This window comes from Mobula hypostoma, chromosome 21, assembly GCF_963921235.1.
Source record: "Mobula hypostoma chromosome 21, sMobHyp1.1, whole genome shotgun sequence".
Classification (NCBI taxonomy): domain Eukaryota; kingdom Metazoa; phylum Chordata; class Chondrichthyes; order Myliobatiformes; family Myliobatidae; genus Mobula; species Mobula hypostoma.
In genome coordinates, this window is record NC_086117.1 from 25,632,107 (window position 1) to 25,655,561 (window position 23,455).

Genomic DNA, 23,455 nt, shown 5'->3' on the forward strand with positions numbered 1-23,455 from the left:
TTTACCCCCCTCTGCACATTTTTCTCATCCTGTGCAGTGACCCTCCATACCAGATGGTGATGCAACCAGTTCAAAAGCTCTCCCTGGACATTTATGGAAATTTATTAGTCTTTGGTGACATACCAAATCTCCTCAAACTCCAAATGAGATATAGCTGCTAGAATGGCTTCTTCCTAATTGCATCAACCTGTTGGGCCCAGAATAGATCTTCAGAGATGTTGACACCCAGAAAATTGAAACTGCTCCCTTTTCCATTGCTGACCCTTCAAAGTGTGTCTCTTCGACTTCCCTTCCTGAAGTCCACAATCAATCCCTTCAATTTATTGACATCAAGTGCAAGGTTGTTTGTTCCAACACCACTCAGCCAGCTAATCTATCTCACTCCTGTACGCCTCTTCGTTGCCATCTAAGACTCTGTCAACAACAATTGTGTTATCGGTGAATTTACAGACTGTGTTTGAGCTGTTCCCAGCCACACAGTCATGAGTGTAGAATAAACAGAGCAGTGGGCTATGCAGGCATCAGGTACGGATTGTCAGTAAGGAGGAGATTGTATTTCTGATCCCTACTGACTGTGGTCTTCCGATGAGGAAGTCAAGGATCCAGTTGAAGAGGGGGGCTACAGAGGCCCAAGTTTTGAAGCTTATTGATAAGTACTGAGGGGATGATAGTGTTGAACACTGAGTGAAACAACAGCCTGACTTAGGTATTGCTGTTACCTAGGTGGTCCAAAGCCACATGGAGAGCCAGTAGGATTGCATCTGCTCCAGAACTATTGCAGTAATAGGCAAATTGCATCAGGTCCAGGTCCTTGCTTAGGGAGTGGCTCATTCTAGCCATGCTCAACCTCTCAAAGCACCTCACTGCAGTTGCAAAATGAGGTGCAGAATCCCTGGTCTGGAAATTTAGAGATGAATTTGCCTGGAATTATAATACTGAAGGTGGAGCTATAGTCAATATTGTTAAGCTTTTGATATCGGTGCAGTTCAATAGGTACATTAAATGTCAGAGAAATGTATATAATATACATCCCAAAATTCTTTTTCTTCACAAACATCCATGAAAACAGAGGAGTGCCCCAAAGAATGAATGGCAGTTAAACGTTAGAACCCCAAAGCCCCCCAGCTCTCCCCTCCCACACACAAGCAGCAAGGCAACGACCTCCCCCCAGCAAAACGCATCAGTACCCTCTGCAGAGCACCCAAGCATGCAGCAAAGTATCAATAAAGGCACAGACTTGCAGTACCCCCAAAACTACTTGTTCTCCCGGTAATTCAACATACCACAGGCTCGCGCACGCGCTCACTCTCTCTCCTCTCTCTCTCTCCCTAATAAGGGAAAAAGAGATGTCCCCATTTCACAATGAGAGGGGAGACATAACAAACAACTCGCTGGTTTATGATGTTAGAAGTCTGTTATGGTGCTTTTTCTGAGCTCTACACCCAGAGAACTCAGGTCTCTGGATACACAACCAGCAGCCAAACTGCTGCTCCCGATGTTCCATGTATTCCTGTGACGCCTCAGTCAGGGGCACTGGCCTTGAATCAGCCCATCTCCAGAGCAATGAAAATCCAGCACCCTGAAGACACACTAGTCTCCCAGGCCGTGTCCTTGGGATATCAAAAAGCGGCTGGTCGTGAGGCCCTGAGAGGGTCCCATTCCTGCAAAGAACGAAGGTCAGAGTGCAACTCCAGGTCAGGGTCTTCAAAAAACCTTGAAAAGGAAAAAAGGTGATACCAAAGATAGAAATAGAGCTGTTTCCAAAGATGCAAGCAAAGGCGTCATCGTTTAGTGCCATCTTGACTTTACTCCACCCTCCAATGATCCCAATATCTAAAGCCTGTCAAAATGATGGACAGTCGGAGGGCATTAAGAGTCCAGTTAAGAAGCTAAGAAGAAAATCCATACTTTAGGACCTAGACTGCCTTCGACACATTTAGCAATACTGGGCTAGTGAAGATTAGGGCTGGATGAAGTTACTGTGAAGCAAGACAGGCCCTCGTCTGCTTATGAATCCTGACTTACGTACAGCTGTGCAGACGAATGAGTCTTTAGGAGATCAGCTTCTGCGGGGCTTTTCAAGCACTTCTGTCTTGATGGAGCTCCACAAACGGCTGCATTTCCAACTTGCAAACTGTCCAGGTTACAAGCAATTCACAGGAATGGAACACCACCATAATTTGGAGAGGATTGTAGAGGGATTTGAAAGAGAAAATAAAACGAGAAGAAAACAATGCAGAATGCTTTAAAACCTATAAAGCACTCCTTGTGATAATATAGTCAACTGCAAAACAATGCATAAAACATAGAAAAGGAGAAACACACACAAAATGCTGCAGGAACTTTCTATCCATGGAAACTAATAAACAGTTCATGCTTTGGACCAAGACCCTTCATCAGGGTCTCAGCACGAAACGTTGGCTGTATATTCATTTCCATAGATGCTGCCTGGCCTGCTGTGTTCCTCCAGCATTTTCTATATGATGCTCTGGATTCCCAGTATCTGCAGAATCTCTTGTGTTTATAGAAAATAAGAATGTATTCAAATACAATACTTGAGCTTGTCCCAAATTCAAATTGATTGTGGCTAACGTGTGCCTCAAGTTGCTATACCCACCTATGCCATGTAATGAAGTATGAAGACAAGCCTTTCGTCATTACTACATATTATGCTAAATCTTGATACATCATTTTAATCATAGCTTAGTTCATAGAACTGAAACACAACATTGCATATCAAGACTGACAAAAGGTCATTGAAATGAAGGGGTAAGGAAAACCAACTTCGGAGAAAGTCTTCGTAGATTGAGAGGGCCCTTCTCATTATTTGCTTGTTTGAAAGTTCTGGTGATGAGGTATTCAAATAAAAGATTTATAGACACGAGGGGAGTCTGCAGATGCTGGTATTCCAAAGCAACACACACAAAATGCTGGACGAACTTAGCAGGTCAGGCAGCATCCATGGAAATGAATAAATAGTTGACGTTTCGGGCTCAGACCCTTCTTCAGGACAGAGAGGCGGGAAGATGCCAGAATAAAAAGGTGAGGGGAGGGGAAGGAGGCTAGCTGGAAGGTGATAGGCAAACCCAGGTGGGTGGTAAAGGTCAAAGGCTGGAGAAGAAAGAATCTGAGAGGAGAGAGGACCATAGGAGAAAGGAAAGGAGGAAGGGATCCAGGGAGAAGTAATAGGCAGATGCAGAAGTAAAATGTCAGAGTGGGGAATTGGTGGGTGGTGGTGGTGGGGGGGGTAATTTGTTTACTGGAAGGAGAAGTCGATTGGTGGAAGAGATACAGGGTTGGAGAAGGGGGAATCTGATAGGAGAGGACAGAAGGCCATGGAAGAAAGAAAAGAGGGAGGAGCACCAGAGGGAGGTGATGGGCAGGTAAGGAGATAAGGTGAGAGAGGGAAATGGGAATGGTGAATGGTGAAGTGGGGGGGGTGCATTACTGGAACTTGGAGAAATCTATATTCATGCCATCAGGTTGGAGGCTACCCAGACGGTATATAAGGTGTTGCTCCTCCACCCTGAGGGTGGCCCCATCTTGGCACAAGAGGAGGCCATGGACTGACACGTTGGAAGAGGAAAGCTTTACAGTCTGCTCAGGGAACCTCACAACAGCATCCACTATCTTCTTGTCCTGCAGGGCTCTGATGACATTTTGAGGAGATCACTCCTTGAATGACTGGTAGTCAAAATGTTCTCTGGGTAATTTAATTTGAATTTTTAATATTTACTAACAATTTGTAATCCAGGGAGCGCAAAGTGCAGAATCAAATATCGCTGTGATGATTGTACACTCTAATATCAATTATTTGGCGACAATAAAGTAAATGTTCCAAGGGCAGATATACTGAATGGCTGAGCTGAGAGCAATGCCCCTTGACAACGTGGAGGGATCAACTTTCGCTATACTGGTTTTCAGTGCCAACTTTTTCCCCATTCAACATATTATTTATAAAATATGCAGTAATATATCTGGGCATGTCATATCTTTATCCATTGTACGAAGCAATTCAATATATGCACAAGTATCAATCACCAATCTCAAAGATTCAATTGTTGAAAGGTTTCACACGCCATTACACAGCACCCCAGCAGCACAACCTTATACTGTAGTGTTTCTCATAAGAATTTTGCTGTGGCTGCATCAAACATTAGTGCATCCTTCAGTCTCTTGGAAGGCACAGACAGCAGCATTTGCGTTCGGACAGAGCCTTGCACAGGCGGATCAACAGGTTTCCATCAGTTCAAGTACATACTGTATTTCACTGCGTCTATCAGTATTGCTTTCCGGAATCCAATTCCACGGAAGCTTGGGCCATTGATGCCGTTTTTAAGGCGTTTTAGCAAATGCAAAACTATCCACACCCTGCAGTGTCAAGTTTTGTTTTCAATACACTCATGGACTTAGGACAATTTATTCCGCGTGCCTTATCCTATACCTTGTTCTCCCTGTTCTTCCTTCTTCATAATTGAAATGAAATATATTTATTGTCATTGCATGGTACAATTTGTCATGCACCAATACAGCGAAAATGAGTTTGCAACTCTCATACTCTATATATTATTTAGTTCACATTTATATATTATTTGATATTTTAAAAATTACATTGCAAATTGTTTATGATTATGAATCTTTGAAATATTTCTCAAAAATTTCACGGGAGACCCGCTACCCCCACCTCTCAATTTCTTCCGAATGATTTTTTTTCCATCACCTGCCAATCAATTTCATTTTCACCAATGGCCAGCCGTAACCCGCCTTAAAAGTAGTGACGCTAAACGAATGGGGTCCGACAGCGCTGAGAGGTAGTTTCCGCCCCTGCGACATTTTTATTGGTTCCATCCCCTGCGTCGTTTCGTCTTTCGGCCAGGCCATTGGTGAGTCGGGCTGTCAGTCTCTTGGACTTCCGGCGAGGGGGTGCGATCTAGAAATTGTCCTCTACGGCCACGAAAAGAGGGGAGCATTCAGGGTAGGTGAGTGAGAAACAATAGATGTTGTGAGTAGATTAGCAGTGGAAATAATTTACAATGTCAATAAAATTAATCACCATTTAAAATTATGTTTTAATTTTCCCTTTTTAGGATAGATTCTGCTATTCCACAGACACAGAAATGAGGTTGGAGCACAGCTCGACTATTTAAATATTAACAATGAGATATGAATAAACAATGAAATCTTTCTTGATTTTGTGATGGACTTTGATGTGAGATTTATGTTCCATTAGGGCGGTAGGTGGTCGTGGTAAAAGAATGATTTGTTCTTGGACGTTGATTGGTAGCTTGGAAGGTAGTTATGCGGAGGATGGTGTCTTGATGTGCTGTCTATTGCTTGGTATACCTTAAGTCCTCTGCCTGCTGCCCTGTCCACACTTTGCCCTTCGCCGGTTGTATCTTTACTTCTGCCATTGTTGAGATCAACCACTTAAAATGCAGAAATCAAAACAGTAAATACTAGAAATGTTCAGTAGATCAGTACCTGTCAATGACCTGCAGCATTAACGCTTTCTCCACAGATGCCGCCTGACCTTCTGAGTATTTCTCATGTGCTTGGTTTTTATTGCAGGCTTGCAGCATCTGCAGTTTCCTTTCTTCTAATTTTTAAAAAAAATCCATTAACTCTCATATTTTGGTTCTGAGAACAAACGCATTGTTAATGAAGAGGTTAGTAAAGGCAAAATGAACACAATTTGTTTTAGTGAAACGTGCTGGGACGCTGTTCACTTTAAACATAAACCATGGTATGGGCCACCAAATCTGAATTCCCTATTTCTGTTTAGTTAAAAAAAGTTTTCATAAATTTAGATCAATTTGACTCATTATGGAACAGGATTGAGTTTCTTAGATATCAGCTACATTTGATAGAATTTAAACTGATCCACATTATCAATCCTGACTTAGGACTGTTGGCATCAGTGATTGGAACACTTTTCTACTTTGTATGCCTTTTTGTTATTATGATTATTCTCAGGTCAGATATTATGTTTCAAACATTTTGTCACTATGCAAGGAGACATCATCAGTGTGCTGTTGGTTGTGGTGTGGCCTCTGGATGCTGGGCCTTTATATATTTTGTAATTCGCCATGCAGCTGATCAGTGATGAGATTTCCTCCCCACATCACAAATGAGTTTTCGAAGTGGTGTCCAGTCAGCTGAATGAGAAGTCTGCAAGGGCCGAGCGTTCAGAGGACATGGCACAATCAACAGCGCCCCGACAATGTCTCCTCGCATGGTGACCAAACGTTTGTAAGTAAATTGCCAAGATTTGGGAACAACTTAACCCAACCATCAACCACCCGAGCTGCACATCTTCTGAAACGTGTTTCAGGTTTAATTGTTGTTCTACCGTGCATGAATATCCATCAATACAGCGAAATGAAACAGCGTTCCTCCGGTACCAAGGGGCAAAACACAGCACCAACAGTCATACACAGCAAAAGGCACGTATAATATGACAGTAAACATAATTCAGCCCAATTCTCTGAGTGTTGTGTCCTGTAAATTGATGGTACAAGATATGTTGTTGGCAAGAACAAGCCCATAGCTATCTGATTGTCATGCGCTAGCGCAGCTTCAGACGAATGCAATCCAGCTTGTCTTTCACTGAGCAAACACTGGAGGGGCCAGTCCTCAACCCAGCATGGATGCCACACCACATCACCTCCGGCGTTTCCTCCCTGGGTAGCTACGGCAGGCGAACCCGCAGCTTGGGAGCCTAGTCCGTACCGCAATCGAGGCCTTGCAGTCAGTCTTTGCCAATGAACCAGTGAACTGGAGTTGCACCATTCTACATTACTAATGTCCAACAGGGTCTTGCGATCACAAGAAAAATGTCCAAGACAATCGCTCACTCGGTTTGTTACATTGGACACCACCTTCGCGCACTGACTCCAACGCCTTCCTGTAGCAGGCAGCAACACGGTTCACTCCAGTTCCAGCCCCTCCGCTGTCGAGCAACTGGCTGATGGGGGTAGAACTGCGGTACTTGATGTTCTTAATGTGCAGCAGTGTCTTGCGATCGTTTTTAAAAAAAAGTAAAGGACAAACAAGTACATCTTTACATCATCAGTGGCTGCTGTGTCCAAACGTGCCACTATCTTACTGGAAATCTGTGACAGTCTTGAGAGAAATTGTTTTTGTTTGGAGTCTTTCAATCCATCAGGATATCTTACCATTTCATGACTATTGATTTTTACTTTTGTTGACTAGATCTAGCAAGATTGAAAGAATTGTTATTGCTTGTAGTGTGTTCTTGTATCTCCACTTTATTAGGGAACAGTCTTTTGGTGTAGTGCCATAGTACCTTTAATGTGGAACGACATTGTCAGTACTGTATTAGATTTCATCATGTAAAGTCCCCAGATTAGGTCCTTGGATGGATTGCCATTGGAGGTGAGAGGCTGGTACTGTGGATCGCTTGAATCAATCCTATCAAATGGTTGACTGAAGAAATATCAGAGTGCAAAATGGAGCATTGTGCCTTTACTAGACCATCACAGAATTAATCCGGAATTGGCGCATTTAGGGCAGCACGTTGACCCAGGTTCAATTCATTCCTCTGTATGGAGTTTGCAAGTTCCTTTGTGGTCACATGGGTTTTCTCCAGGTGCTTGGGTTCTCTTCGGCATCCCACATTGCTGTAATGGCTCCTGATACGAAAGTGAGTGGTGGAATCTGGACAAGTTGGTGGGCTGTGAGGAGAATAAAATGGGATTAGTTTAGGACTGATATAAATGGGATGATTGTCATAGATTCGATGGGCAGAGGGACCTGTTCCATGTATGACTCTAAACCAATTCTTTTCTCTTCTTGCAACCTCTCCACTCTGCAATAGATATTCGCTAAGTTTTTAACTAAAATAGGAGTAGCTTCTGCCTAAGCTACTCCTTGAAGAATATTTTTTCTTTGTCCCTTCCTTTGCTGATATTTTTAATTGATCACCATCATTGATTGACTTCTCAGTCTAATTGTTAATCACTCCACTGGTTCTCTACAATATTAAAAAGAATCCCTTTCGTTGAGGAAACTGCCTCTACTTCCTTAGGAGTCTGTGGAGATTCGGCATGACATCAAAAACTTTGACAAACTTCTATAGATGTGTTGTGGAAAGTGTACTGACTGGCTGCATTACAGCCAAGTATGGAAACACCAATGCCTTTAAATGGAAAATCGTACAAAAGTTAGTGGATTCGACCCAGAATATAACGGGTAAAGCCCTCCCAACCTTCGAGCATATCTACATGAAACACTGTTGTAGGAAAGCAGCATCCATCATCAAAGATTATCACCACCCAGGCCGTGCTCTTTTCTCACTGCTGCCATCAAGTAGAAGGTACAGGTGTCTCAGGACTTGCAGCACCAGGTTCAAGAACACTTTTACCCTTCAACCATCAGGCTCATGAACAAAAGACGAATACTACACTCATCTTTTTGAGATGTTCTCACAACCAATAATCTCACTTTAAGGACTCTTTATCTTGTTATTTCATGCTCTCGTTATTTATTGCTGTTTATTTATATTTGCATTTGCTCAGTTTGTTGACTTCTATTGTCTTGTTCTTTCATTGATCCTGTTTACAGTTATTGTTCTATAGATTTGCTGAGTCTGCGCACAGGATAATGAGTCTTACGGTTGTGTGTGGTGACATATATGTCCTTTGGTAATAAATTTTGCTTTGAACTTTAATATCTCAGGCCTCTTCGGATAACTGTAGTTTCCAACTTTTGGTAAATCTATACTGTCTTGTTCTAAGGTTTAACTTTTAAAAATAGACATGTACATCTGAAGTGTGTTTTGTGATCTTGGAATATTCAGACCATTATGTGGCCAACAAAGCACATTTCTTGAAGCATCGTCACTGTTGAAGCATAAAAAAAGGCACAGCCTGCTTGCATGTAGTGGAGTCGATTTCCCAGATGTCATAGGTAGAGGTTATCCTGAGATTCAGTCTCTATGAAATATAGCATTACTGCTTAATCCTTGGAATTTCTGACCCTTGTCTGCTCACAGTAGGGAAGGAATATTCAGGTGGCATTGAGTACCCTGGGTTCCTGCTCTGAAAGTGCACGGAAGTCCTGCCTGAGCAATGGAAGGAGTTACACAATTTCACAAATTACCACACACCAGATTTGTGAGGAAAAGTCTGCGTTTCGTATAGTGACCTCATCATCTGCCTCAGAATCCACAAGAAGTGGAAGGAAGCTGTTGTTGATCGCAAGCAGCTACCTCAGAAGCAAACTCTCAGATACCGCAATGTGATTTTTATGTAGTGTGTCTTGTTTAAGAGAGGAATATTGTCCAGGATATTTGAAATAATTCTCCTTTTCAAAGTATTATGTTGGAATCTCCTACAGTCTGTACTCTATCAGTTTATCTCTGTAGCATCAGCTTAGACTTGCTGATGCTTCAGATCTGACTGATAGCGTGGTGGCACGGTAATGTAGTGTGATTGCTGTACAGCATCTGCAATCACTGAATGGGGTTCAATTCTCACTGCTGTCTGTAAGTTCTCCTTGTGACGGAATGAGCTTCCTCCCAAAATCAAAAGGATTAGGGTTAGCGTTGTGGGCGTGCTATGTTGACGACAATTTTAGGCTCCCCCCAGCACAAACCTTGCTGGTTTGATCTGACGCAAGCTACGCATTTCACTGTATGCTTCAGTATACATATGACAAATAAAGCTGATCTAATCGAAACTAGAATTTTTGTGCTCACCTTTTTCCCTCAGGAGAGATATCAAAACAAGAGGGCATAGGTTTGAAGTAAGTGGAAGAATTTTTAAAGGGGATTTGAGGGGGAAAATTTGTAGATATCTGGAATGTGCTGCCAGAAGAGGTGGTGGGATCAAATGTTATTATGTTTGAGAACAAGATCGACAGATAATTAGAAATGAGATTCTGCAGATGCTAGAAGTCTTCAGCAACACACCCAAAATGCTGGAGGACCTCAGCAGGTCAAGTAGCATCTATGGAGAAAAAGGAGCCGTTGATGTTTTGGGCCAAGACCCTTCTTCAATCCTTCTTCAATCAGTGGGGATGTTGCAGTTATAAAGGAGCCCTTCATGACTTTGAGTTATCCAAGAGCATCTTACAGTCAATGAAATCAGTTTCATGTACAGCCACTTTTGTAATATAGAAGATTTGGCAGCTAATTTATCAGTAGTAGGGGGTAATCATAAATTTTTTGACTGAATCCAATAGAGTCCACAGATGTGAGAATCTGGAACAAACAATGCTGGAAGAACTCAAGTCAAGCGGTATCTATGAAAGGAAGGGTTGCAAGTTGATGTTTGGAGCTGAGATCCTGCCTCAACTTACTGCCCATTATGTTGCTGGTGTTTAAGGCAGCAGTGAAGATCTTCCATCCCTGACAATGTTCAGGGCTTCCTTCATGATGCCAGTAGCTTCCTCTTAGTACCACTGTCAGTCATGCAAGTTCCAAATGGAGATAAAAAAGGCAGTCCAGTTTTTTTTGTGACTGAGACACTCTAATGTCTTCTTCTTGTCGCACCTCACTAGTGTGTTTGGTATTACGTAATTAAGAAAGTGGTCACCATAGGTTTGAAGTCATAACCTCTCAGTGATGTTGCAAGTTAGTGATCTACCACATACTTGCCTTGTAGCACCTGTAAAATATGTCCCAGGGACAGTGTACTGTCAGCCATCTAACATCTATGGGAAATAGATAATGCCTCTTGCATAATTATACTGGTTACATGAGTAATGCACAAAAATATACATGGACATTACATATTAGTATTGTATGAATTAACCTTGAAATAAATTGCTGACCTACATGTCATCACTTTGTCCTTCTTGATAACAGTGAAGTTCTGTTATTTAAAGCTATACTAAATAACATTACAGGTTAGGCACCCATTATCCGAAATGCTCAGGGCCAGTAGTGTTTTGGATTTCGGATCTTAGAATATTTGCATCTATTTAATGAAGTACCTTGGGGATGGGACCCAAGTCTAAACACAAAATCTATTTACATTATATATGCAGCTGATACATATACCCTGAAGGTAGTTTTATATAAGAAGGGTCTTGGCCTGAAACATCGACTGTTTACTCTTTTCCACAGATGCTGCCTGGCCTGCTGAGTTCCTGCAGTATTCTGTGTACGTTGCTAATATTTTTAATGATTTTGTGCATGAAATAATGTGTACATTGAACCATCAGAAAGGTAAACTATCACTACCTCGGCCACCCAGGTGGACAGTCAGTGACTTTATGGCACTGCCATCATTCCCAACTCTGAATTTAAGCAGTCTTTCTCTTACATTTGTTCATCACATATGTGTACTGATGGAGCCATTCAGTATATTAGATTTTTATCAGCAATAATCTTGGCAAACTCATCAATTAATTTCTCTGCTGCTTCTCTGATGCTTTATCACTGCAAATCTTTACAAATTTAATGCATTGCCTTTCTAAAAATTTCTGCAGCCAGTGTGCTGAATATTCACAATTACCTTCAATTTTCAGTTATAAGGCCGAGTTGCTAGTTCGATGTTCAAGCCAGCAAGGATGGAAAGCTTGCCTGATTTGAACCTGGAACCTCTTGTTTCAAAGTTTGGGTGCAGATACCACTACACCACCAGCACAAGCAACAGATCAAAAGGGTGTAATTTATTTCTGTGATCGAGACAGCCTAATGGCATTTCTTTAGATTCAACAGAACTTTCATGAGTTGGTCAAAGGCTGAGGTGATTTAGGCTTAATAGACTTCATGAATAGATCATTTATGTCTGTTTTCTGGCATGCTTACTTCTGTTGTGTAAATGATGAAAGTGAAACTATATGAGAGTTTGAGCACTGGAAACCTGCACCAGATTCAAATGTATGTTTTTGAAAAAGAAATGAAGTTGCTTACTATTCCTAGAAAGTTTTTCCTGTTGCATAAGAATTTTGGATGCCAAAATACGTGGTAAACAAGATTTTACTGTACTGAAGTTGTACTTAAAACACCTAAAAGATAATTTGACCGATTTTAAAAGGACTCTTCTTCCTCGTTATAATAAGAGGTGTGGTTCTTAATGTGTGCAATTAATTTTATCATATGCAAGACAGGCTTAACTCCTTTGCTGTATCAAGTTTGTTGATTTTACTTGCAGCTCAAATAGGAAACATGGTTAACTTTAGCAGCCCTTGTTAGAAAGGTGGTTGTATCTGCCACTGTGTGAGTTTTTCAGTTGCTATGCAGTTACTCTTTGAGAAACAAAAAATGCACGTATGAGGTAACTTTTCATGACCTTTGGCGTTCAAATGCACTTTACAGAAAGAGCAGTCACTTCTAGGAATGTCAGCCCTGAGGAAACTGCTCCAGTTTTACACAGGATTTCTGTTTGCCTGTTTAGTCTTGTGTACTTAAGTGGTGTGAGTTTCTGTTTTGGTTTTTTTTTTGCTTAGTTTTTCTCTTTCTACAGAAACTACTGGATTTCAGCATTCTCATTTTGGTTTCAGGCTACTGTAAGAGTACCATTCCAATTATTCGATAAATCTGTCAAGCAGATGAATCATAAACATCAGGATTAACTTGGCAACGTTGGCCTCAGCTTATAATAAATATTCCCTTTAGCCATCCATTCCTCACAGCCCCATCCACCCCACAACTTAAAACTAACCTGTTTTTCTCGTTTCCGCAATCCTGATGAAGAATCTTCAACCTGAAGCATTAACTCTGTTTTTCTTTCCACAGATGCTGTCTGCTCTTTTGAATGTTTTAAAGCATTTTCTATTTTTATGTCACCAAATGACTAGCCTGTTTAAAGTCAGAATGAGCAGTAATTGTTCCTCCATTCCTTTTTTCTTCATGTCCCTATTTAGTTTTCCCTAAAATGCATTCTTTTTGTGTGACATGTTCTTTTTGTGCAGAAGAAAGCCCTTAACTCCGAATGGAGTCATCGGGACGCTGTCATGACGGTGTTTTTTTAAGCAGGCTTTCTTATTTTTACGAGGTCGAGTTGCTAGCTCGACGCTCAACCCAGCACGGATGGAAAGCGTGCAAGGGAACCGGCTGGATTCGAACTCGGGAGCCTTTGCTCTGAAGTCCGGCACTGATGCCACTACACCACCAGCTGGCACATTCTTTTTGTAGTTAACATGTCATTTGATTGGTTACTTGGGAGTTCCTAGTTTCTGGCTGTTTTGAGTATATTTCCTCAGATAACAGGTTAAAGAAAATAGATAATTAATGATACTGCAAGCATATTTGAAGTGAGGAGCACATTTGGTTCAGCATCATGAATGCTGATCTTCACATGGTTGCAGTGTTTTGCCTGTACTTAAATTGCTGTTCATGTCAGTCAGTGTCAAAATCCCAGCAGGAGCTGGGTTGTTTGTTCAGGTGTTTTGTTATTTTCGACTCTATCTGAGATGTAATCTGCTACAGCACACTGGCAAGTAAGATGCTCTCCATGAGTTCTGGATTGCCCAAAGGGATTACGATCAATTAGTAATTCTGATGTGTAGTTACTGTTATAAAAACAAAATCTTTCATTTATATTACACTATTTAATTCTGCTCCTGCACTAATTCTGTCTTCCCCCTGCCTTTTCAATGAAGCATCCAGTCACCCATTAACAGAAGCCACCATCCAGCTGTCCCAAGACCACCCTGACACACAGGCCTACTTACATCAGCTTGACAGCCTGGCCACCGTGGCACTGGTGGACCTTGACGAGAAGTCCTTCATCAAACTCTCCCAAACATTGACAGGGATAGATAAGATAGAGACAAAAAAGTTTCCACTGGTAGGAGAGACTAGAACTAGGGAACATAGCCTGAAGATTTTGGGGTATAGATTTAAGATAGAGATGAGGAGAAACTGTTTTTCCCAAAGAGTAGTGAACCTGAATCTGAAGTTCTGTGCACTGGGAAGCAGCAGAGGTGAATTAATTAAATATATTTTAATGAGTCTTGATTATATTTAAGACACAGTTAGATAGATTTTTGCATAGCAAGGGAATGAAGGGTTATGGGGTAAGCTGGTAGCTGGAGCTGAGCCCATAGTCAGATCAGCCATGATCTTATTGAATGGCGGAGCAGGCTCGATGGGCCAGACAGCCTACTCCTGCTCCTATTTCTGATGCTCTTGTGTCTATTTGTACCTAATCTGACTGCAGGAAAGCATCTTAGATACTTCCTTATGTTATAAAGATGTTGCACAAATACAAACGTTATTTTATGCTCCAGGGAAAATTGGATAAACGTGGAAAAGGAGGGAGACTTTGTTCACATAAAAATCACCACCAAAATGGATTACAAGATTGTTAATGCAATCGTATTATTGATTTTCGATCGATTGCACTTCAGTGCAAAATACGCCCTTCCGGCCCTTCAAGCCGCATCCTTTAGTTGATTTAATCTTAGCCTAATCAAGGGACAATTTACAATGACCAATTAACTTACCAACCAGTACATCGTTGGACTGTGGGCGGAAACCAGAGCACCTGGAGGAAACCCACATGGTCGTGGGGAGAACGTACAAACTCCTTACTGACAGTGGTGGGAATTAAATCCAGGCCACTTGTATTGTAAAGCATTGTGCTAACCACTACGCTATCGTGCCACCCAATAACAGGCTGCATACCACCTACAATTCTTCGTTTGCATGTATGAAAATCAGTCAGAATTATGTTCACTTACTGGATCTGCACTTGGGGATCACACGGCTCTGGGATCTATTTAGACTTGTTTTTACAGCTATTTATAACAATCTCTAAATCCCCTGAGTCCCTTCCCAGCACGGAGCACATTTACAGCTATTGTTTGTTCATGTTTGTAACTTAACACAGCGTAGTCTGTTTCTTCGTAGTTCTCTGCTTTGGCAAAATGATGATGTTGGGTCTGGTGTTCATTTTCTTCATGCTGTGTTTGCTGAATTGCTTGACTCCTCTACTTTCAGACTTGTAGACCTATAGATTTTATTTTAAGAAACTTAGCTCTTGGAAACTACTCTTGGAAAAGAAGTACTGGAGCCTCAGGACTCGTGCCACCAGGTTCAGGAACAGTTATTATCCCTCCAACCATCAGGCTTTTGAACCAGAGGGTGCTAAGCTGTGTCCACAGCCCTCTGCAGTTTCTTGGATCAAGTGTAGAGAGGGGTGTCTGTGTTTTTTTTTGGGGGGGTGTGAAAGAAAATCTGTTGCCACTGGCATTACATGCTGCCTCTTTATTGTCAAATCCCAGTTAAAGCTGAGCAATTGTCCATTCTGACTATGCCACAGATTAATATAAAGAATTACTTTCTTCCCCCATCCTTCCAACAGTCAAAATATTGGGAATTCATGGATAATTCTTTTTAATCATGTAGACCTTTTGCAAGTTCTTTCAGTGCCATTTCCAAATTCTAGCAGGGCAGATGCAGCTCACTGGAAGGAATCAAAAAGACCTACAAAACATCAGAAATTGTTCTATTTCTCTATATGGTGATTTTTATGTGGACATTTCTTCTCACTTTACCAAATGTTTGTCCAGATTTCCCTGCAGCATAAAATAATCTTGTACTTATGCACCATCTTTATAAAGTGGAAAATATCTAAGATGATTTGCTGCGGTCAAATAGACAACGGGGTTCAAGTTGGTGCTTTTGGTTGTTGGGTGATCGGATGCAGAGTTGAAGAAGTGGGTAAGAGAGAGTTCATGCAGGAGCAGAATGGCAGCTGAGAGAGTCCTTACTACCTTTTTGCAGTATCTTTGAAGACTGGAAAGGAAACATGTGAGGTGAGATCAAAGTTCAAGTTCAAAGTACATATATGTCACCATATACAACCCTGAATTAATTTTCTTGCGGGTATTCACAAGAAATACAATAGACTCAATGAAAGATTGCACCCAGCTGGATGGACAAACAACCAATGTGCAAAAGACAATAAACTGTGCAAATACAAAAAGAAAGAAGAACAAAAGAAATAATAATAAATAAATAAATAACAAATATTGAGAACATGCGATGAAGTGACCTTGAAAATGAGTCCGTAAGTTATGGGAACAGTTCAGTGATATAGTGAGTGAAGATATCCCATCTAATTCAAGAGCCTGATGGTTGAGGGGTGTTGTTCCCAATTGGAACTGACTGGGGTCTGCAAGTAAGGAAATTCAAGGATGCAATTGCATAAGGAGGTATTGAGGCCTAGGTCTTGAAGATTATTAATTAGTTCTGAGGGGATTATAGTATTGAATGCTGAGCTGTAGTCAGTGAAGATCATCCTGATGTATACATCTTTGCTGTCCAGAGATCCTAGGGTTGAGTGAAGAGCCAATTAAATCACATCTGCTGTTGACCTGTTGTGACACTAAGCAAATTGGAACGGATTCAAGTCGCTTTTTAGGCAGGAGTTGATATGTTTCATCCTTAACCTCTCAAAGCACGTCACCACAGTGGATGTAAGTGCCACTGGACGATAGTCACTCAGTCAGGTTACCACGATTTCTTAGGTACCAGTATAACTGAAGTCTGCTTGAAGCGGGTGAGTACCTCAGACTGCCAATGTGAGAGGTTAGAGATATTGGTGAACACTCCAGCCAGTTGATCAGCACAGGTCTTCAGTACTTGGCCAGGCACTGTGCATCTAGCAAGGCAAATGATAATGAATTGAAGGGAGTTGATGTTTACATCTCACAGCTTACCATGCCATTTGAGCTACTTTTATAATTATAGCTGTGTAGCTGCACTAGACAACAGTATTTTATAACTAGGGCTGGCATGTTTTGTTTAATTATTGTTAGATTTTCATATTTACGTTTGTTTTCTTTTATATTGTCATGTTAATTTTGAATCTCATGAGGTGGAAAGTAATGTTTTTATTTCCTGTTGGACCGAGTAGAGAACTCTCCCATTGACGTTCAATGCTCTTGCATATCCTCCCTAAATCATCGTTTGAGCATTTCTCTTAGAATTTATTCCTTTTGTCTTGCCATCAAAAGTTCAAAGTATAACTTAGTATTAGAGTACATACATATCACCACATATAATCCTGAGGTTTTTTTTCCTGTGGGCATACTCAGCAAGTCTAGAATAATAACTGTGCAACGCACACAAAATGCTGGCGATCCTGAGGAAGGGTCTCGGCCCAAAACGTCAACTGTTTACTCTTTTCCATAGATGCTGCCTGGCCTGCTGAGTTCCTCCAGTATTTTGTGTGTGTTGCTCAGATTTCCAGCATCTGCAGATTTTCGTGTGTTTAGAATAATGGATGAAAAAAATCAATGAAAGACCAAGAGCATGGTAGACAACAAACTGTTGAAATGCAACTATAAATAAAATAACAATAAATAATGAGGCCATGAAATAACAATATAAAGAGTCTTTAAAGTGAGATCATTGGTTGTGGGAACATCTCAATAGATGAGTGTAATTATAGGCAACACACATAAAAATTGCTGGTGAATGCAGCAGGCCAGGCAGCATCTCTAGGAAGAGGTACAGTTTGCGTTTCGGGCCGAGACCCTTTGTCCTGACTGAAGGAAGAGTTAGTAAGAGATTTGAAACTGGGAGGGGGAGGGGGAGATCCAAAATGATAGGAGAAGACAGGAGGGGAAGGGATGTAGCTAAGAGCTGGACAGGTGATTGGCAAAAGGGATATGAGAGAATCATGGGACGGGAGACCCAGGGAGAAAGAACAGGAGAGGGGGAACCCAGAGGATGGGCAAGGAGTATAGTGACAGGGACAAAGAGGAGAGGGAGAGAGGGGGAGGGAGGGAGAGAGAGAGAAAAAAATAACAGATGGGGTATGAAGGGGAGGTGGGGCATTAACGTAAGTTAGAGAAGCCAATATTCATGCCATCAGGTTAGAGGCTACCCAGATGGAATATAAGGGGTTCCTCCAACCTGATGGAGGCCGTGGATAGGCATATCAGAATGGGAATGGGACGTGGAATTAAAATGTGTGCCCACCAGGATCTCCCAGTGTTCCTCAACTCCATGCATCAACCCATCCTTACTTGTAATCATTTCTTAGATATCAATATAAAAGCTAGAAATTGTAACAGTTTTTCACTTTGATAACTTTTTGTATTTTTTTAAATAGGATCTACTATTAATTCTCTATCAAACCATGATGTAAATTTTCCAACTCTGAGGCTGAAGATGCCTGGTGTGAACATGGGAAGTGAGCCTCATGCTTTGCCTCAGGTACTTTATACTAAGGACACTTTCTTATGGTGATACTTTGCATTATTTCAGCAACCAGTTTCTTTAAACTTCACTAGTAACCAACCCTAAAGCTTCACTTTAGTTACCTAGTTTTAACCAATTTAAACGCACGACTGTTAACAAATGATCTTCTCTTCTGATGACTCCAAAAGAGGAGGCACTTTATTAATTGTGCCTCTTTAAGACAGACTACTGAGCATTTTCAGATTACAAATAAAGCATTTTTTCCCCTTAGTGGAAAATTCAGAAATGTGCCAATAATGCTGCATTGGAAAGTTGTAGATTAAGAATCTTGTCACAATTCCTTTAAAATTGTAGGTACTGATATTGGGAGCTTTCTTTCTTGGTTATACCCTGTAGACTTGGATTAAATAAACTCCTTCATGTTACACTATATGGTAGAGCTGCTTGTTGGTTTTCAATTCTGTACTGCTTGCATCTATTACTAATTAATTAGCTGTATTTTAAAGATTTGCTTCACACCTTACTCATCCTGTATTCAGTCCGTGATGAATTGCTTGTTCTTAACTTGTCTTTGGATGTAGGAAGAGGGGGAAGGGATGCACACTGTGTTGATGCTCTGTCAACTCATGAATTGGATAATTGCCTTTCTTGCACTTGACTGTACAACTTGAAAGATTAAGTCATTTCTGGGTTAGTTTAAGTTCATTTTTATGTCACTGATTTGGAAAACAGTTCATTTGTGAACTCTGATAAGAGTGTAAAGTTAAAAAATTGTAGATTCAGTGGTGGAGTAGGTGTTGTAAAAAGAATATAATTTTACGTATTAAAATCTCTGTTAATAGGCACTATATAAGACTCCGGCAGGCAAGGCGTAAGATCACTGGGCTTAGAAATATTGGTAGAATTATATGAGGCAACAATGGTTCTTACATATGTAGCGCGAATTAATAAAGGTTAATGTTTTTTTTTGTATTTAGTCCATGACTGCCTTTTTAATCTGATCTTTCAAAAATACTTTATTTTTTCCAAATCCTTCGATGGCATTGCATGAGACATATGTAGCTCTTTGCCCTCAGTCTTGGTGTGTAACCACTTCAAAATCTTCAACACTCGTTTAGCTCAACTTTGCCACAGTAGATAATGCATAGAGTAATAAACATTTGTATTTGCTTTCCTAATGGTTAAGAGTTTTCCCCTTAATTAAATCTCTCATTCTTGTCTCTCTCTGTGAATTGTTAAGTAAACTAAAGCTCTTCATTTTCACTTAAACTTCCTTATTGCCTTTGCTAAGAGTGACAGGAGTTGCAATTTATTTTGCGAAGTAATCTGTTGGTTGGTCTTTACAGATACTTACTTATTGCCTGTCACACCGCTGTCATTTAGGGCAGCAATGAAGTTCCTCTATCTCTCTGTCTTTGGCCATCTTTTCTATTGTGCCCCAGGTGTGGTTCATGGACTTCAGTTGCTTACAGATATAGGAGGATTCTTCGTTGCTGTTTCCATAACAATTTTTTTGAACTGTCGGGGTTGTTGGCACTGAGCTGAATCCCCGAACCTGGTGGACTGGTGGACCACTCTTAGTCTGGCAGACCACTCTTAGTCTGGCCTCTACCCTTTGACCTGTTTGACATGAGTTATCCTAACAAGAGCCAAAGCGTAAAGCCGTGACTCCAGCCGACTTAGCTCTCCGGGTCATTGAGGTACGCAAGCCTCCGAACCCTACAACAAGGTTGTGGTCCTCTTGGAGGTTACAGATACATACGTCCTTGTTAACTGGAATACTTTTGACTCAGGGTTAAACATTCTTGTTGCTAAAGCTTTCATCCAACTTCCTACACTTTTCAGTAATGAGTGTCTTTATCATATCTAGCTGAAAGTACAAACTATGTATAAATGAAAGTAACTAAAATGCTAATCATATTGAAATTAAATGAGATCTAATCTTGAGTGAAAGTGTACATGGGGATAGTATATCCTACATTGCAGCTTACATCAAAGCCACAGAGAGTGAATAGTAGAGATTCATTTATCTGATGTTAGATTTAAAGTTAGAAGTAACAGTTTTATATAGAGCAAAGAAAAGGAGTAATTTACAAGAATATTAAAGTTATGGTTTGCTAGTAGCATAAATGAGAAAAAGAAGATCCCTGGAGTCAGTGAAGCAAAATCACCATTTTAAAAGTGAGCTGAATGTTCAGGAGAGTTGTTAAGCTGTGGAGTGCTTGGCTATAGAGAATAATTGCAGCGAAACCATTGTTTCTTTAGAGGGAAAAGAGCGTAGCATTTGGCATTTGTATTTGTGTCAGGAATGAGTCAGGATTCTGGGGCAGAGAGACTTAAGTTTAGATTACTGGTACAACGATGTGATGAGCTGAATGACCCTCTTTGGGGTGTAAGCAGTTCAAATGCATGCATAATTATTAGCTTTTGGCTCATTTTCATCTTTAAAAATTCTCTCTTCTTTTAATGCCACCTACCTTTGTTTGATAAGGTGGAATTGAGTACTGAGATTGTTGGGGTGTGTGCGTGCGTGCGTGTGTGTAGGGTTGATGCAGATTCAGACACAGGATAGGCGATTAATTCTATTGAAGTGTTCTGAGCAAGTTCGCATCTCTGTCCCACTCTTGTAATCCTTATAGAAAACCACATGGCTTTTCCTTGGCAGTAAGCTGAAGAAAAAACAAACACTGAGGAGCTTTTTTGTGTTTTTAATTCATCATATGTTTGTTTTATTTTCAAAACAGCAAGTGATTTGGGTAGGGTGGCAGATCTGACTGGAACTCTGTCATTAAGTTTCCGAACCACTGAAATCAGAAGGAGCCACAGAGTGGGCCCATGGCTCTGTCATTATCCCATTTCATCTTCTTGGTTTGTAGTACAGAATTTAGAGACACATTGAGAAGCTATCAACAGTGGCCCATCCCTACCCCATACGCCTCAGTTTGCTGACCCTTGGTAACTGACTGGACAAAAATCTCAGCAACCAGATGCTTGCTTTGCAGACATACAGGAGCAATTAACCTCTGTGCGCAATGTCGTTGAGGAGAACAGATGGAGCATCCATTATCCAAGCCCTGGCAATGACTGTGGCTGAGATTCCAGTTTTTCTGTACTCCACATTTGGACAGGTATGTTTTCATCCAAATAAGCAAGTCCATTTTTGCTTTCCATTTTGGGGTGGTGGTGGGTGAGAAGGCAGATGAAGGACCTTGATTTTGTGCTGCCACCTCTTCCCACCGTTGAGTTATATATTGGATATTGTCTTTGAAGTAGGTACGCCAAGTTTAATCTTTGACTTAAGTTTGTGTTTATAATCACAATTTTTATTAATTAAGTTTCCTAAATATGGCATTGTAGCCAGTTACTCTGAACTTACCACCCTCATGTTATCAGTATACAGGTAAATTGTTCTCCTCCCTCACTGCAGACCATTCTCAGTAGCTTCATGTCCATTGTCCTACCTGTATGAGACACAAGAAGGGCTAAATCATCACAGACCAGTTCAAACCTGGATCTACCCATTTCACCATTACATCCAAACCCAGCACCAGGAATAAATCATAGTCACTAATAAATGTAATAAAGAAATTGGAGAACCTTTATCTGGAGGATAGTGAATCTCTAGAGTTTTTTTGCGAAGAGTAGTTCAGGTAAATATTAGAAGGCTAATTAGTTAAGTGTATGAGAAAGAAAGGAGGATATTGTACAGAATGAGATTGGAAAGAGCTTAAAAACAGGAACAGATACTTCATTCAGTGGCTAGTGTCTGGTGAAAATTCTAAGGAATGTATTTCAGCTGTGGGGGTACACAGGCTAATTGATGCTGAACAGTGTTAATTTAGTGGATCAAAAATTGTAAAATGTGTCACAAATAAATAGCAATTCAAACTGACATTAACTAATTCTTTGTAACATTTCATGTGATATATTAATTAGATTCTACTCAATGTCCTGTTGGAATTAATTATTTTCTAATCTCAGTGGTGCCACTTCTCACGTCCCCCAAACACCTCAAGTTCAGCATATTTCCTCTTTGTTTATAAAGTTAACACACTAATGACCCTGTGTGTTTTTTATTTTTGTTAAATTGTGCCATTTAGGATCTAGTTAAATGCTTGAGATTGTTTCAGCTAATTCTGTTGAAAATGTGAACAGCTAAAGTTGATTACACATTCATCCTTTCCTTCTGGGCTGTTTGTTACATAGTTTTGCATTTTGTTGCATTGATAGCAAATTAATTAACTGTTGAAGATAATCTTCCACATTTGCTCCTTCTAGTCCTGTTCACTTTATCATATCCAAGAGAGAAATCTTTCACTGCAGGTATCTTTCATATAGTTAATCAGCCTTAGTGGTTCTTCCTTATTTGCTTCAGTGATACCTTGCAGTATTGTGTTGGGTTCCAGTAGTCAGCTTAGTTATCTTGGATTGTTTTGCAACTCAGCTTGTCAATTTTGATGTGCATTTAACTATGTATTTAACTGACAAATAAAAGTAAAAGGACAAATTGAAACAAATCTGTTATACTTATAATACTCTTGTATCTAGACAGCAATATCTAAAGTTAACTATTGTCACTTGTCTTTGAGATTCTTCAAATTTTAGTATTGGAAATTGGTAAGTGGGAAGATGTCATAATCTTCACTTTCAAAAGGATAGATTTAAACTTAACCTAGAGTTAACTACTAGTTAGAGACTTACAAGATATCTTCTCTAGCACCTAGGCTGAGGAATCAATTTCTGTGTGGATTCACTATTTTATCTGTGTGCCCAAGTGCTGCTAGGAACAGTGTTTACTACTCTGGTGCTCTCGCTCCTCTTTCCAGAAGCTGCAAGCAGAAGATAAATAAAACCTGTAAACATATTTTTGTCACCCGCTAATGAACAGTGAAAAGTATTATCTAAATAGACTATCTTCCCAGTATCAACCAAGAGTCTGGTACACTTTGCAGAGAAGAATAATCTGCCAGGAACTTATTTGTTTGGTGCAGTCATTGTGCAGATTTTGCAATGTTCTTAATTTCTTGAATCCCCATAAGTAAAGTAGATGTCTTTCCCTTACTTTGGTCCATTCTTTACGTTTAAAAAATATATTACAGCATATTTTTATAGTTGGTCTCTGGTTGCTTGACCATGTAGTAACATTTGAGTGTCATTAAAGAAAGATGTGGTGGTGGTGGTAGTATTAGTAGGATACAGAATTCTTTCCATCTCTAGTATTGGTAGCCAGAAGGAGTCTGTTTTGCCTGTGCTGGCTCTCTGACAAGCTGTCTAATTAGTGCTATTAGTTTGCAGACTTTTCCTTTTGAGATAGATTGAACTTGGTCA

At 40.5% G+C, this 23,455-nt stretch overlaps 1 protein-coding gene across 2 annotated transcripts in view; it reads left to right on the plus strand.

The window, feature by feature from the left end:
* Window positions 1–4,941: 4,941 nt before the first annotated feature.
* The window catches only part of miga2 (mitoguardin 2), a 58,503-nt gene continuing 39,989 nt past the window's right edge, over window positions 4,942–23,455 (plus strand). The window contains exons 1-3 of one of the 2 annotated variants that reach the window (XM_063073701.1): window positions 4,942–4,975; window positions 18,039–18,142; window positions 21,130–21,255. In XM_063073701.1, coding sequence (XP_062929771.1) covers window positions 21,160–21,255 — 96 coding nt within the window. In that variant the 5' untranslated portion in view covers window positions 4,942–4,975; window positions 18,039–18,142; window positions 21,130–21,159. Of the gene's footprint in view, window positions 4,980–18,038; window positions 18,143–21,129; window positions 21,256–23,455 lie in introns of both variants that reach the window. The other variant, XM_063073699.1, reaches the window with a different exon arrangement.